The sequence below is a fragment of the Anser brachyrhynchus genome (genome assembly GCF_964034855.1).
Source record: "Anser brachyrhynchus genome assembly, chromosome: W".
In the NCBI taxonomy this organism is placed as follows: domain Eukaryota; kingdom Metazoa; phylum Chordata; class Aves; order Anseriformes; family Anatidae; genus Anser; species Anser brachyrhynchus.
In genome coordinates this window covers 18,257,484-18,270,692 of record NC_137704.1, presented here as the reverse complement: position 1 = coordinate 18,270,692, position 13,209 = coordinate 18,257,484, and the positions used below count along the sequence as shown (strand labels likewise).

At 44.8% G+C, this 13,209-nt stretch overlaps 1 protein-coding gene across 19 annotated transcripts in view; it reads left to right on the top strand.

Moving 5' to 3' along the window:
* The window catches only part of LOC308184728 (transcription factor RFX3-like), a 248,621-nt gene that overhangs the window by 94,668 nt on the left and 140,744 nt on the right, over window positions 1–13,209 (top strand). For 18 of the 19 annotated variants that reach the window (XM_080572124.1, XM_080572119.1, XM_080572120.1 and 15 more), the window contains one exon: window positions 10,046–10,143. In XM_080572124.1, coding sequence (XP_080428250.1) covers window positions 10,046–10,143 — 98 coding nt within the window. Of the gene's footprint in view, window positions 1–3,160; window positions 3,345–10,045; window positions 10,144–13,209 lie in introns of those variants that run through there. The other variant, XM_080572116.1, reaches the window with a different exon arrangement.

Genomic DNA, 13,209 nt, shown 5'->3' with positions numbered 1-13,209 from the left:
TAGCAGGGACACACACCATGTGGCACCTTGTGGTCTTATCTGCGTGACCACAGGGAAGATATGAGGAAGTGGGATGGTGAACCTACCTCAATCCTAGCCGCTTGTGTACATGAACTACAAGGAAACACAGCAGCAAAAAGGGGGTCTCCTAGGAAAAATGCTGCTCCGTTTTCTGTTGGGCAGTTCCCCAGAGGCAGTAGAATGGCTGATGTTAGTCTTGACCCTGATGAAGGGACCTCTGCTTCTCATTTGCCATGGACTAATCCAGATTGCACTGGAACAGGGGGAAGTTCCTGAACACCTGCAATACATCAATGATATCATTGTGTGGGGCAACACAGCAGAAAAAGTTATTGAGAAAGAGAATAAAACAATCCAAATTCTCCTGAAAGCTGGTTTTGCCATTAAACAGAGTAAGGTCAAGGGACCTGCACAGGAAATCCAGTTCTTGGGGGTAAAATGGCAGGATGGATATCGCCACATTTCAATGGATGTGATCAACAAAATAACTGCTATGTCTCCACCAACTAGCAAAAAGGAAACACAAGCTTTCCTAGGCCTTGTGGCATTCTGGAGAATGCATGTTCCAGGTTATAGTCAGCTTGGGAGTCCTCTATATCGAGTGACTCAAAAGAGAAACTATTTCGAGTGGGGCCCTGAGCAACAACAGGCTTTTGAAGAAATCAAACAAGAAATAGCTCGTGCAGTAGCCCTTGGGCCTGTTTGTACAGGACCAGCTGTGCAAAACATACTTTACACTGCAGCTGGGGAACATGGCCTCACCTGGAGCCTCTGGCAGAAGACCCCAGGAGAAACTCGAGGTCGACCTCTGGGGTTCTGGAGCCAGGGCTATCAAGGATCAGAAGCCAAATACACCCCAACTGAAAAGGAGATATTAACAGCATATGAGGGGGGTTTGAGCTGCTTCAGAAGTTGTGGGTACAGAAGCACAGCTCCTCTTGGCACCACGGCTACCTCTGTTAAATTGGATGTTCAAAGGGAAAATCCCCACTAAACACCATGCAACTGATGCTACGCGGAGTAAGTGGGTAGCTTTAATTATGCAGTGGGCTCAAATGGGGAAACGCAACCACCCAGGAATCCTGGAAGAGCTCATGGACTGGCCGGAAGGCAGAGATTTTGGAGTATTGATCGAAGATGTAACTCATGCCAAAGAGGCACCACCATGTAATGAGTTCTCAGAAGACAGAAAGCAGTATGTGTTGCTCACTGACGGATCCTGTCGCGTGGTAGGGAGCCATCAGAAATGGAAAGCTGCTGTGTGGAGTCCCACACGACGAGTTGTGGAGGCCATGGAAGGGGAAGATGAGTCGAGTAAGTATGCAGAAGTGAAATCCATACAACTGGCCCTAGAAATTGCTGAAAGAGAAAAGTGGCCAGTACCGTATCTCTACGCTGACTCATGGATGGTGGCAAATGCCCTGTGTGGGTGGTTACAGCAATGGAAACAGAGCAACTGGCAGCACGGAGGTAAACCTATCTGGGCTGCTACCCTGTGGTAAGATATTGCTGCCTGCATAGAAAACCTGGCTGTAAAGGTACGTCATGTAGATGCCCGCATGCCCAAGAGTCGTGCCACTGAAGAACATCAGAACAATGAAGAGGTGGATCGAGCTTCGAAAATTGAAGTGGCTCAGGTGGACCTGGACGGGGGATGTAAGGGTGAGCTGTCTGTAGTTCAATGGGCCCGTGAAACATCAGGACATCTGGGGAGGGATGCCACATACAGATGTGCTCGTGATCGAGGGGTGGACCTGACCATTGATGATGGCCCTGGGACCCCAGGTGCCCTGAGTTGCAGGACCATGATTATGGGAACAATAAATTCCCAGCAAACCCCAAACCTATGTGGGATTTGCTGTTCCAGCTGGATGTATACAAGTCTCTGGGGCCCAATGGGATTCATCCCAGGGTACTCAAAGAGCTGGCTGATGTCATCACAAAACCTTTCTCAATTACTTTTCAACAGTCTTGGGAATCTGGAAAGGCCCCAGTTGAATGGAAGCTGGCAAACGTTGTTCCAATTTTCAAGGGCAAGAAAGAAGACCCTGGTAATTACAGGCCTGTCAGTCTCACTTCCGTACCTGGAAAATTATGGAGAAGATTATTCTGGGAGTTACTGAAAAACACCTGAAAGACAATGCAGTCATTGGTCACAGCCAACACGGGTTCAGGGGGAGAAGGTCCTACTTATCTAACTTAATTTCCTTTTATGACAAGGTCACCCACCTAGCTGAGGGAAGCCAGTTGATGTAATCTTTTTGGATTTCAGCAAAGCTTTCAATACTGTTTCTCACAGTATCCTTCTGGACAAAATGTCCAGCATACAGCTTGGTAAAAACAATATGATGTGTCAACAATTCTCTTTATTTTTAATTACAGTTAATTAAAATTAACTTTAAGTCCTTCCTCCAGATCATTTATTAAAAAAATTAAAGAGAATTAATTTTAATTCTCTTAAAGTTAATTTTAAAATTTAATTTATTAAATTAAAAAAATTAAAAAACAATGTATTAAATTAAAAAAATAAAAATTTCATAAAATAACTTTCTCTTAATTTTTTTTTTTTCCTCTTAAACTCCTTACTAGTTTTTATCCTACTGAACAAAATGTCCAGCATATGGCTAGATAAAAACATAATAAGTTGGGTGAATAATTGGCTGACGGGTAGGTCTCAAAGGGTTAAGGTAAATGGGGTTACATCAGGCTGGCAGCCGGTCCCCAGTGGGGTCCCCCAGGGCTCCATTTTAGGGCCAGTTAAATATGTGAATACAAAAAGGAGGACCAGAGAAAACATAGGTCCGCTACTTGATGGGGATGGTCACCTCACAAACAAGGACATAGGCAAAGCAGAGACGTTTAATGCCTTCTTTGCCTCTGTCTTCAACGGCAGTGAACGACTTTCAACGGGCTTCGGGACCCCGGGTGCCCTGAGTTGGAGGACCGTGACGGTGGGAATGATAAACTCCCAGCCAACCCTGAACGTGTGCGGGATTTGCTACTCCACCTGGATCCATACAAGTCCATGGGTCCGGATGGGATTCATCCCATGGTATTCAAAGAGCTGACTGACGTCATCGCAAGATCTCTCTCAATTACTTTTCAACAGTCTTGGGAATCTGGAGAGGTCCCAGTTGACTGGAAGCTGACAAGTGTTGTGCCAATTTTCAAGAAGGGCAAGAAAGAAGACCCTGGCAACTACAGGCCTGTCAGTCTCACGTCAGTGCCTGGTAAAATTATGGAGAAGATTATCCTGGGAGTTATTGAAGCACACCGGGGGGACAGCGCAGTCATAGGTCACAGCCAGAATGGGTTCACAAGGGGTAGGTCCTGTTTAACAAATTTGATTTCCTTTTATGATAAGATCACCCATCTAGTCGATCAAGGGAAACCAGCTGATGTGATCTTTCTGGACTTCAGCAAAGCTTTTGACACAGTTTCCCATAGGATCCTACTGGACAAAATGTCCAGCATACAACTAGATATAAACATCATACGATGGGTGAGCAATTGGCTGACAGGTAGGGCTCAAAGGGTTATGGTAAATGAGGCTACATCAGTCTGGCGGTGTTTTCAGTAAATTTTCTGATGATACTAAACTGGGAAGAGTTGCTGACTCTGTTGAGGGTGGAAAGGCCTTGCAGAGAGATCTGGACAGATTGGAGAGCTGGGCAATCACCAACCGCATGAAGTTTAACAAGAGCAAGTGCCGGGTCCTGCATCTGGAACGGGGCAACCCTGGCTATACAAACAGACTGGGCGAAGAGATGCTGGAGAGCAGCCCCGCAGAGAGGGATCTGGGGGTTGTGGTTGACAGCAAGTTGAATATGAGCCAGCAGTGTGCCCTGGCAGCCAGGAGGGCCAACCGTATCCTGGGGTGCATCAAGCACAGCTTTGCTAGTTGGTCGAGGGAAGCGCATTGGAACAGGCTCCCCAGGGACGTAGTCATGGCACCAAGCCTGTCGGAGTTTAAGAAGTGTTTGGACTATGCTCTCAGTCATATCGACTGAATTTTTGGGTAGACTAGTGTGGAGCCAGTAGTTGGACTCGATGATCCTTGTGGGTCCCTTCCATCTCGGGATATTCTATGGTTCTATATTCTATTCTATAGCTAACAACTGGCTGGATGGCCGGACCCAAATATTGGTGGTGAATGGAGTGAAATCCAGCTGGTGACCAGTTGCGAGTGGTGTTCCCCAGGTGTAGGTGTGCACAGAATCACAGAATGGCCGAGGTTGGAAGGGACCTCTGAAGATCATCTAGTCCAACCCCCCTGCTGAGCCAGATCATCCAGAGCACATTGCGCAGGATGGCATCCAGGCAGGTTTTGAATATCTCCAGAGAAGGAGACTCCACAACCTCTCTGGGCAACCTGTTCCAGTGCTCTGTCACCCTCACAGTAATGAAGTGCCCCTTCATATTCAGCCAGAACCACCTGTGCTTCAGTTTGTGCCCCTTGCCTCTCATCCTGTTGCTAGGCACCACTGAAAAGAGACTGGCTCCGTCCTCTTGACACCCTCTGTACTGGGTCAGGCTGGGATGTTAACTTTCCCTGCAGCAGCCCATACAGTGCTGTGCTCTGCACTCGTAGCTAGAACAGCAATGGTATCACACCAATGTTGTGTCTGCTGCTGAGCAGTGCTGGCACAGCATCAGGACTCTCTCTAACTCCCCTAGGGTTGGGTAAAGATGTGAGAAAAGAAACATCACCAGGGCAGCTGACCTAAACCAACCAAAGGGATATTCCATATCCACTCTACGCTCCGTACTGTTCTTTAGAGCCAGAACACCAGGTTTCCCCACTGTGATAGCATCTAAGGTTGGAAGCCTAGGGAATGCTCAGGTAATGCAGCTACACCCTACCCTGAAAGCCTCTTCAGTGCTGTACATTTTCTTTAAAATGTGAATGTTAGTTTTATTTTCCTAGTTACTTTAGGCAATTGCACCACATCCACCCCGTGACTATAGTCACTCAAGCTTCACGACATTTGGAATATTTTGGGGATATCACATACATTCTCGGGACGAGATTTATCGAGTGTATGTACATTGTGTAGGGATGCTAAACGTTTCACCATAATCCAGAGTTTAACGTACAAACTAATTGTCAGTATAAAGCATAAAATTACAAACACAAACATTAGTGTGATTACTGGTATCTACAATTGTGTTATCTATGGCTATAGAATCACAATGGGTTCTCATGCAAACACAGCCTTTCCCAATATATACAAGTACAGTTTCAAGGGTTTCATTAGGATGTATCTCAAAGTGGCAAATATTTTGTTCAGTGTCAAGACAAATGTCTTGGGCTTCGAGTGTGTTACTCTCACAGATGAAGCCTTTTTGTTCACGCACAATGCATGCATTCACATCAATTGTTTGCCACTTTCCTCCCTTTTGATGGGCCCATACTTTATGCTCCTTAGGATAAAGTATAGTTCCATTATGACTGAGTCCTAATGCAATGATTGGATATACATTGTATATGGTGGCATTACTTATGGTAAGTATAAAGGCAACAACTTTATCATTTTCTGCATAATAGGTAAAGTTGACGAATTGCCACCATGCTTGAAACTCCTTTTCAAATTCGGAAGCATTATCCCAAATCAATTTTCGAATTTCAGTGGGCAAAGTTCCTCCTTCTCCCTCTCTAATAATAGCTGCTGCTACAGATTGTATCCATAACTGCGCTTGGATGCAGCTCAAGGCAAGGGAGGTATTGCCCTGAGTTTTTCCAAGGGCATTAATTGATGATCGTTTTCTTCAATTTGTTTTCAGTGGGGTAAAATGTCTGATAGAAGCCATTGACTTGCTCCTAAGGCCAATAAGGATGATTTTATTGGTCGTTCCAGTTTCCTTAGGTCATCTGTAGTAGCAGTTATTCTACTCATTAGGACCTCAGCATCAATGCTATTTAATATACCTAATCCTGTTCCCAATAACCCAGTTGCATCTACCCTTTTTAGAGACCAGCTAGGGTTAAAAAGAACTTCTTGTTGTCCCACATTTTTAATTATGTAAGGACCTGTGTTGAAGATGAAAGAAGTTAGACCAATGGGAGGCTGAGTTGGTTCATTTTCAAATATCTGCGGGGGCAGAGGCTTCTTATCCTTTGCAGTCGATGAAGATGTTTCTGTATTGATCATAAATTCGAATAGTAATTCTGTGGCTCTGTAACCCCAAAGACAGTACACAGTTATAGATTTGGTGAAAGTAAAATTGTACCAGCAATCAAAATTTGGTTCAGTTATTTTGTTACAATCAGTACTATAATTTTGTGGTCTGGTAGAATCAGCATAAACTGTCTTAATTTCAGTCGGCCTATTGTAAGTAGATCCATTAGTTATTCGGCAACTCATTTGTATTGTCTGGCCAGACGTGGCTTGAAGTTCAGCCATTCTTAGAGAATCATTCCAACTCCATTCATCTTTTGAAAATATTTTACTCCCATGTAAAACCAAAGTAGAGAGACTTAGGTCCTTTTTGTTTTGAGATGTTCCAGTGATTGCGCTATACCGTGACAATGCATGGTTAGATGTCATGATGAAACACCTCAGCTCCGTGTATAACCACAGTAGCTAAGTTTCCTTTAAGGCCTGTAATTGCATCAAGGTCAGGGTAAAGCATAGCATTATTAATCCAAACTGTTGGTTTGCGATTCTCCAGCTGTCCACATGAAGTTCACTCAGGATTCCTGTGAACACAAAAGAAAATAAAATATGCTCGGTTGTATTCAACCGGCAGGGTTAGAAAGAGGGTGAAATAGCAATCTTTGATTTCCCATGTGTAGAGATATTTGGGAGTAGTTAGCACCATTGCTACTGTTAGATGCACAGAAGGCTTTCACTATCTCTGCCATGTTTGGAACTGTGGCAGTCAAAGGTGTGGTGTTAGCATTTAACTGTCTGTAGTCCACTGTAAAATGCCATTTCCTGGTTGGTTTCTTTACCGGCCACACCAATGAATTGTAAGGTGAATGAGTCCTTTTAATAATGCCTCTTTCTTCCAATTCTGTTACCACCCCGTCAATCCCCATAAGTGCTGCTGCTGGCAACAAATATTGCCGAACATCAGTGATTTTAGCGGGGGGTAAGGGTATGGATGTTTGTAACAGACTCAGTCTCACTGTGCCTGAATCCCTTTGATGTGTCGTGAAACTCCACACAGTTCCATCAGGGAGTTTCCACATATGGCCACGCAGTATGTCAAATCCTAAAATAGTATATGCAGCACTGACTAATACTTCGACCCTGGCTAATTTTGTTCCTCTGGCAGCCAGAGTGAAATTCTTGCAGTGGGGCATTGTTTTTCCACACCATCGATTCCCGTGAATTTAACCCTGCATTGACCAGGTGTTATGCTCAGGGTTTGTGCTGTCTCGTGTGTAATTACGGACATTTGGGTCCCGGTGTCAATAAGAAAATTTACCAATATCTTTCGGGGTCCAAAGGGAATGGCAATGATAGGGTCAGAGTGTTCATTAGAGAGCCATTGAATTGCTAATACCTGCCGAGCAGGGTGGCTCACTGCCCTCCCCGGGGATAGGAGGTTTTTTGCTGAGCTTCTGCCTCCTCAATTGGGCTCAGTGCAGAAGTTGCAGTTTCCTTATGGGTTGGGGGTTTTCCAGTTAGGCAATTCTCCCCAGCCGGAATATTTTTCTTACCCAGAAATTGGACTAATGTACGGAGGTCCTCCATAGAGGCACCACACAAGAATGGTCGGGGTCCACCCAAAGCTAGGGCCTTACACCACAACTCACCCTGTTCCTTATTAGGTTTGAACCTCTTTTTGAATTTGGGGTATCTGGGATTTTGAGTGTGGATTTGGTGGACTCGCTGAGCGTCGTCTTGGGACTTAATACTGGATGAACTAATCCAGCCCATTCAGCATCCATACTTATCTATGTCTTGTACAAATTCACTCCAGGTGGGAATGGGGGAGTTAGGATTTCGCCTACAACCACTATCATCATCCCTATGAGCAGCTAGTATGCGATCCTGGGTATTTGCTATGAACATTTTAAGACAATCAGGGAGTCCACGGATGAGAGGGATTAATCGAGCTGGGTCAATAGGAGCTAACATCGGGGATTTCCCGAATTCATCTCTTTCATATATCGCCTGAACGCAGGCTGCTTTCTGTACTGCTACAGCCAGGTCAGAATCGCTTGTGGCTCTAATTTCCAGGGGTTCCCCTCTCTCCTGGGGATCTACACCACCTGCCCAGTATGCAGCCCGTGCTGTTATAGAGTAATTAGGGTCTCCTGGTGTGGTGGTTAAAAATACTCCAGGTCCCCAAAAGCCTCCTGCCTCTTCCTCACTCAACATAATTTGATCTCCTCCTTCAAGAGAAACTCACCACACATACTCAACTTCTTCCGATTCCCCTGACCGCCTTGAGAACTTCTCCTGTATTTTAACCAACTCTGCCGGTGACCATGGAATCGTTTGCACAGTAGTGCAGATTTCATCATCATCATCAACAGTAGTCTCAGTCTTAACCAAAGGTCTCAAGGAAATCGATTGAGGTTCAGAATCAGCAATCTCTTTGACATCATCATCACTGTCAAACCAAAAAATCACCATTCCAGCTTTCAGGGTCTGCACTATGCATCAATCCATGAACCTGCTTAACCGGAGCAGAAGGCTGTATTCTATTTAGTGCTCTGTCACCCTCACAGTAATGAAGTGCCCCTTCATATTCAGCCAGAACCACCTGTGCTTCAGTTTGTGCCCCTTGCCTCTCATCCTGTTGCTAGGCACCACCGAAAAGAGACTGGCTCCATCCTCTTGACACCCTCCCTTCAGATATTTATATACATTGATGAGGTCTCCCCTCATTCTTCTCTTTTCCAGGCTAAACAGGCCCAGTTCTTTCAGCCTGTCCTCGTACGAGAGGTGCTCCAGTCCTCTAATCATCTTCGCAGCCCTCCTCTGAACTCACTCTAGTAGTTATATGTAGCTCTAGTAGCTCTAGTAGCTCTATGTTCCTCTTGTACTGGGGAGCCCTGAACTGGTCCCCCACAAGCAGTGGCCTCTGCCAGATCACGTGCTCCACCATGGGCTCCTCTCCACCGGCTGCAGGTCTGGCCTTGAGTCTGCTCCTGTGGGGGCTCTCCATGGGTGGCAGCCTCCTTCAGGCCACATCCACCTGCTCCACTGTCGGCTACTCCATGGGCTGCAGTGCGTAGATCTGCTCCGCCATAGTACACCATGGGCTGCAGGGGGACAACCTGCTTCACCATGGTCCTCTCCACAGGCCATAGGGGAACTTCTGCTTCTGAACCTGGATCACCTCCTCCCCCTCCTTCTTCACTGACCTTGGTGTCTGCCTCATTGTTTCTCTCCCATTTTTTTTGCTCCTCTCTCCCAACTGCTGTTGCACAGCTGTTTTTTCCTTTTCTTAAATCTGCTCTCACAGAGGCGCAACCAGAGTTGTTCGTGTCTCACCTCTGGCCAGCAGCAGGTCCCTTTTGGAGCTGGCTGAAACTGGCTCTTATCTAACATGGGGCAGCTCCTGGGCTCTTCTCACAGAGGCCATCCCTGCAGCCCCCTGCTACCAAGTCTTTGCCATGTAAGCCGAATACACACACTTGAAAAGTCTTATTCAAAGTGTTGTGTTTTCTTCAGAATTCAGGTTTTCATATTAATCTGGTTAATTAATTAATTAATTAGGTTAACAGTGAAGTTTAGATTTTCCTTTTGAAGTATATGAGTTAATAGTGGAGAAGAACAAGTAGGAAAAATTGCTCTTGGACAGAATTTAATAGACTCTTCTAGGATTACACTGAATTTTTTTAGGACCTGTTCTGACAAGGGCATGTGTCTCCAGTGTTAGTACTCCACTTTCCGTATTACAGAATTGCAGCACAATACTGCATTCTGTGTTATTTAGGAATTGTGAGAACAGGTATATCCCATGACTCAGGATTGTTTAGAAGCTATTAGATGCACTGAAGCACTAGTCACTCTTTTTTATAAGGTAAACTAACCCATATTTCTGGTGTTTGCGTTTACAGGTACAGCAAGTACAGACTGTGCAACCAGTACAGCATGTCTACCCACCCCAGGTTCAGTACGTGGAGGGAAGTGACACAGTCTATACAAATGGAGCTATGTAAGTTGGTTATTGATCAAATTTATAATTTTTACTAAAATATGAATTTAAATGCACATTCTTTTAATGACATCATATGGACTACTGTATTTTAGGTAGCAAAGTCAAATTATGAGCCTTCAGATGTTGCAATTCACATGTAATAGAACAAATTTAGTTTTTCCTTTTTTTTTTTGCGAAAGAAAATTATTTCCAGTCCTGTGTTTCATGTTTGAACTTCAACCTAAATGTGACATAGCATAGAAGTAAAAATGTTGCTACTTGTAGATCTTAAATGACATTCAGTGTATATTTGCATAAAGTAATGAAAAGTGTAGTAAGCTTTCTTTACCTTGGATTGTATCATTCTCTGTGGAATGGAATGGAATGGAATGGAATGGAATGGAATGGAATGGAATGGAATGGAATAGCATAGCATAGCATAGCATAGAAAAGAATAGAAAAGAATAGAATAGAATAGAATAGAATAGAATAGAATAGAATAGAATAGAATAGAATAGAATAGAATAGAATAGAATAGAATAGAATAGAATAGAATAGAATAGAATAGAATAGAACAGAACAGAACAGAACAGAACACAATACAATACTATATCCCGAGTTGGAAGGGACCCATAAGGATGATCAAGTCCAACTCCTGGCACCACACAGGTCTATCCAAAAATTCAGGCCACATGACTGAGAGCATAGTCCAAACGCTTCTTAAACTCAGACAGGCTTGGTGCTGTGACTACTTCCCTGGGGAGCCTGTTCCAATGGGCGACCACCCTCTCGGTGAAGAACCTTTTCCTGATATCCAACCTGAACCTCCCTTGTCACAGCTTGACTACATTCCCTTGGGTCCTATCGCTGGTCACCAGAGAGAATAGATCTGTGCCTGCCCCTCCGCTCCCCCCCATGAGGAAGTTGTAGCCCGCGATGAGGTCTCCCCTCAGCCTCCTCTTTTCGAGGCTGAACAAACCAAGTGACCTCAGCCACTCCTCATATGTCTTCCCCTCTAGGCCCTTCACCATCTTTGTAGCCCTTCTCTGGACAGTCTCCAATATTGTTCATGGCACTGGAAAGCCAACTTATAAGGCTTTTTGTAAAATTGCAAATGGCTTAGGTCAAGGCACCTAAAAATGAAAGAACAAAAATACAATGAAAAAGGTAGCAAGTTGACTGTTGTGGTTTAACCTAGCTGGCAGCTAAGCACCACACAGCTATTTGCTCACCCTCCCCCCTCCCTCTCTGGGATAGGGGAGGGAATCAGAAAAAAATCTGAAAGCTCGTGGGCTGAGAGAAAGACAGTTTATTAGGACAGAAAAGAAAGGAAAATAATAACGATAATGATAATAGTACTACTACTAATAATGTGTACAAAACAAGTGATACACAGTGCAATTGCTCACCACCCACTGACCGATGCCCAGCCTATCCCTGAGCAGCCAGTCCCCCTACCCCAGCTAGCCACCCCTATATGTTGTTTAGCATGACGTCAGATGGTATGGAATACCCCTTTGGCCAGTTTGGGTCAGCTGTCCTGGGTCTGTCCCCTCCCAGCTCCTGCTGCACCCCCAGCCTGCTCGCTGGCAGGACAGAGCAAGAAGCCGAAAAGTCCTTGGCCTGGTGTAAACACTGCTCTGCAACAATTAAAACATCAGCATGTTATCAGCGCTCTTCTCATCCTAATCCAAAACATAGCACCCTACCAGCTACTAGGAGGAAAATTAACTCTATCCTAGTTGAAACCAGGACAATATATCCACCCCTTATTCCATACCATTTATGTCATGGTTACACACTTTCCAATACATTACAATTAATCACCACTTTTCATATATGTATATAAAATGTCCACTGAGTGTGTGTAGTCCATGACTGACTTTGGGCTCCATCTGTCCCAGCAGTCTTTCAGGGCAGAAGAGATGGTGTGTGATATTGGATCGTCACATGTTGAAGCCTGTTCTCGTTCCATCACATCTCTGTGCTTGTACAATTCTATCAAAATTCATTCATCATTATCTGTGTGCCTGTTACTGTAATACCATTAATAGGCCACTGATATATAGCAATCATGGTAGTGATGACGTACAGTATTATATAATAATTAACATAATACAATTCAACTCATGGGCTATTCTCACCCAATATTAAATCCCCTTGAGGTACACATCGGACCTCCCCATTCCTTTTCATTACCCACCAAGTGCATCCAGGTCCCTGAGCAAAAGCAATTCCACGAATGGGTTTGCCTTTTCCTGAGGCAGGAGTAACCCAGACTGTCTTACCCAGCATGTTTCTTACATGTACTATAGCGACTTTACCCTTTCTACAGTACGTAACAGGTTTGATTGGGCAAGTCCGTTTCAGTTGGCAGATCCCCTAGTATTGACTAACCAGGTGGCCTTTGCCAAATGTGTATCCCAATATTTGAATGTCCCAGCACCCACTGCTTTCAGTGTAGTCTTCAACAGTCCATTGTATCGTTCAACTTTTCCAGAGGCTGGTGCATGATAGGGGATGTGATACACCCACTCAATACCATGTTCTTTGGCCCAAGTGTCTATGAAGTTGTTTCAGAAATGAGTCCCATTGTCTGACTCAATTCTTTCTGGGGTGCCATGATGCCATAGGACTTGCTTCTCAAGGCCCAGGATAGTGTTCCAGGCGGTGGAATAGGGCACAGGATATGTTTCCAGCCATCCGGTGGTTGCTTCCTGCATTGTAAGCACGTGGCGCTTACCGTTGCGGGTTTGAGGGAGTGTGATGTAATCAGTCTGCCAGGCCTCTCCATATTATATTTCAGCCATCGTCCTCCATACCAAAGAGGCTTTGACTGTTTGGCTTGCTTGATTGCAGCACATGTTTCACAATCATGAATAACCTGTGCAATAGTGTCCATGGTCAGGTCCACCTGCCTTTAGAATTAGAATGGGTCCACGAGCCCATCTCTATGTTGCATCCCTGCCTTGATTGCCTGAGGTGTCATGGGCTCACCAAGCCATAAATAATTCACCCTCATGTTGCCAGTCCAGATCTACCTGAGCCACTTCAATCTTAGCAGCCTGATCCACCTGCTGGTTG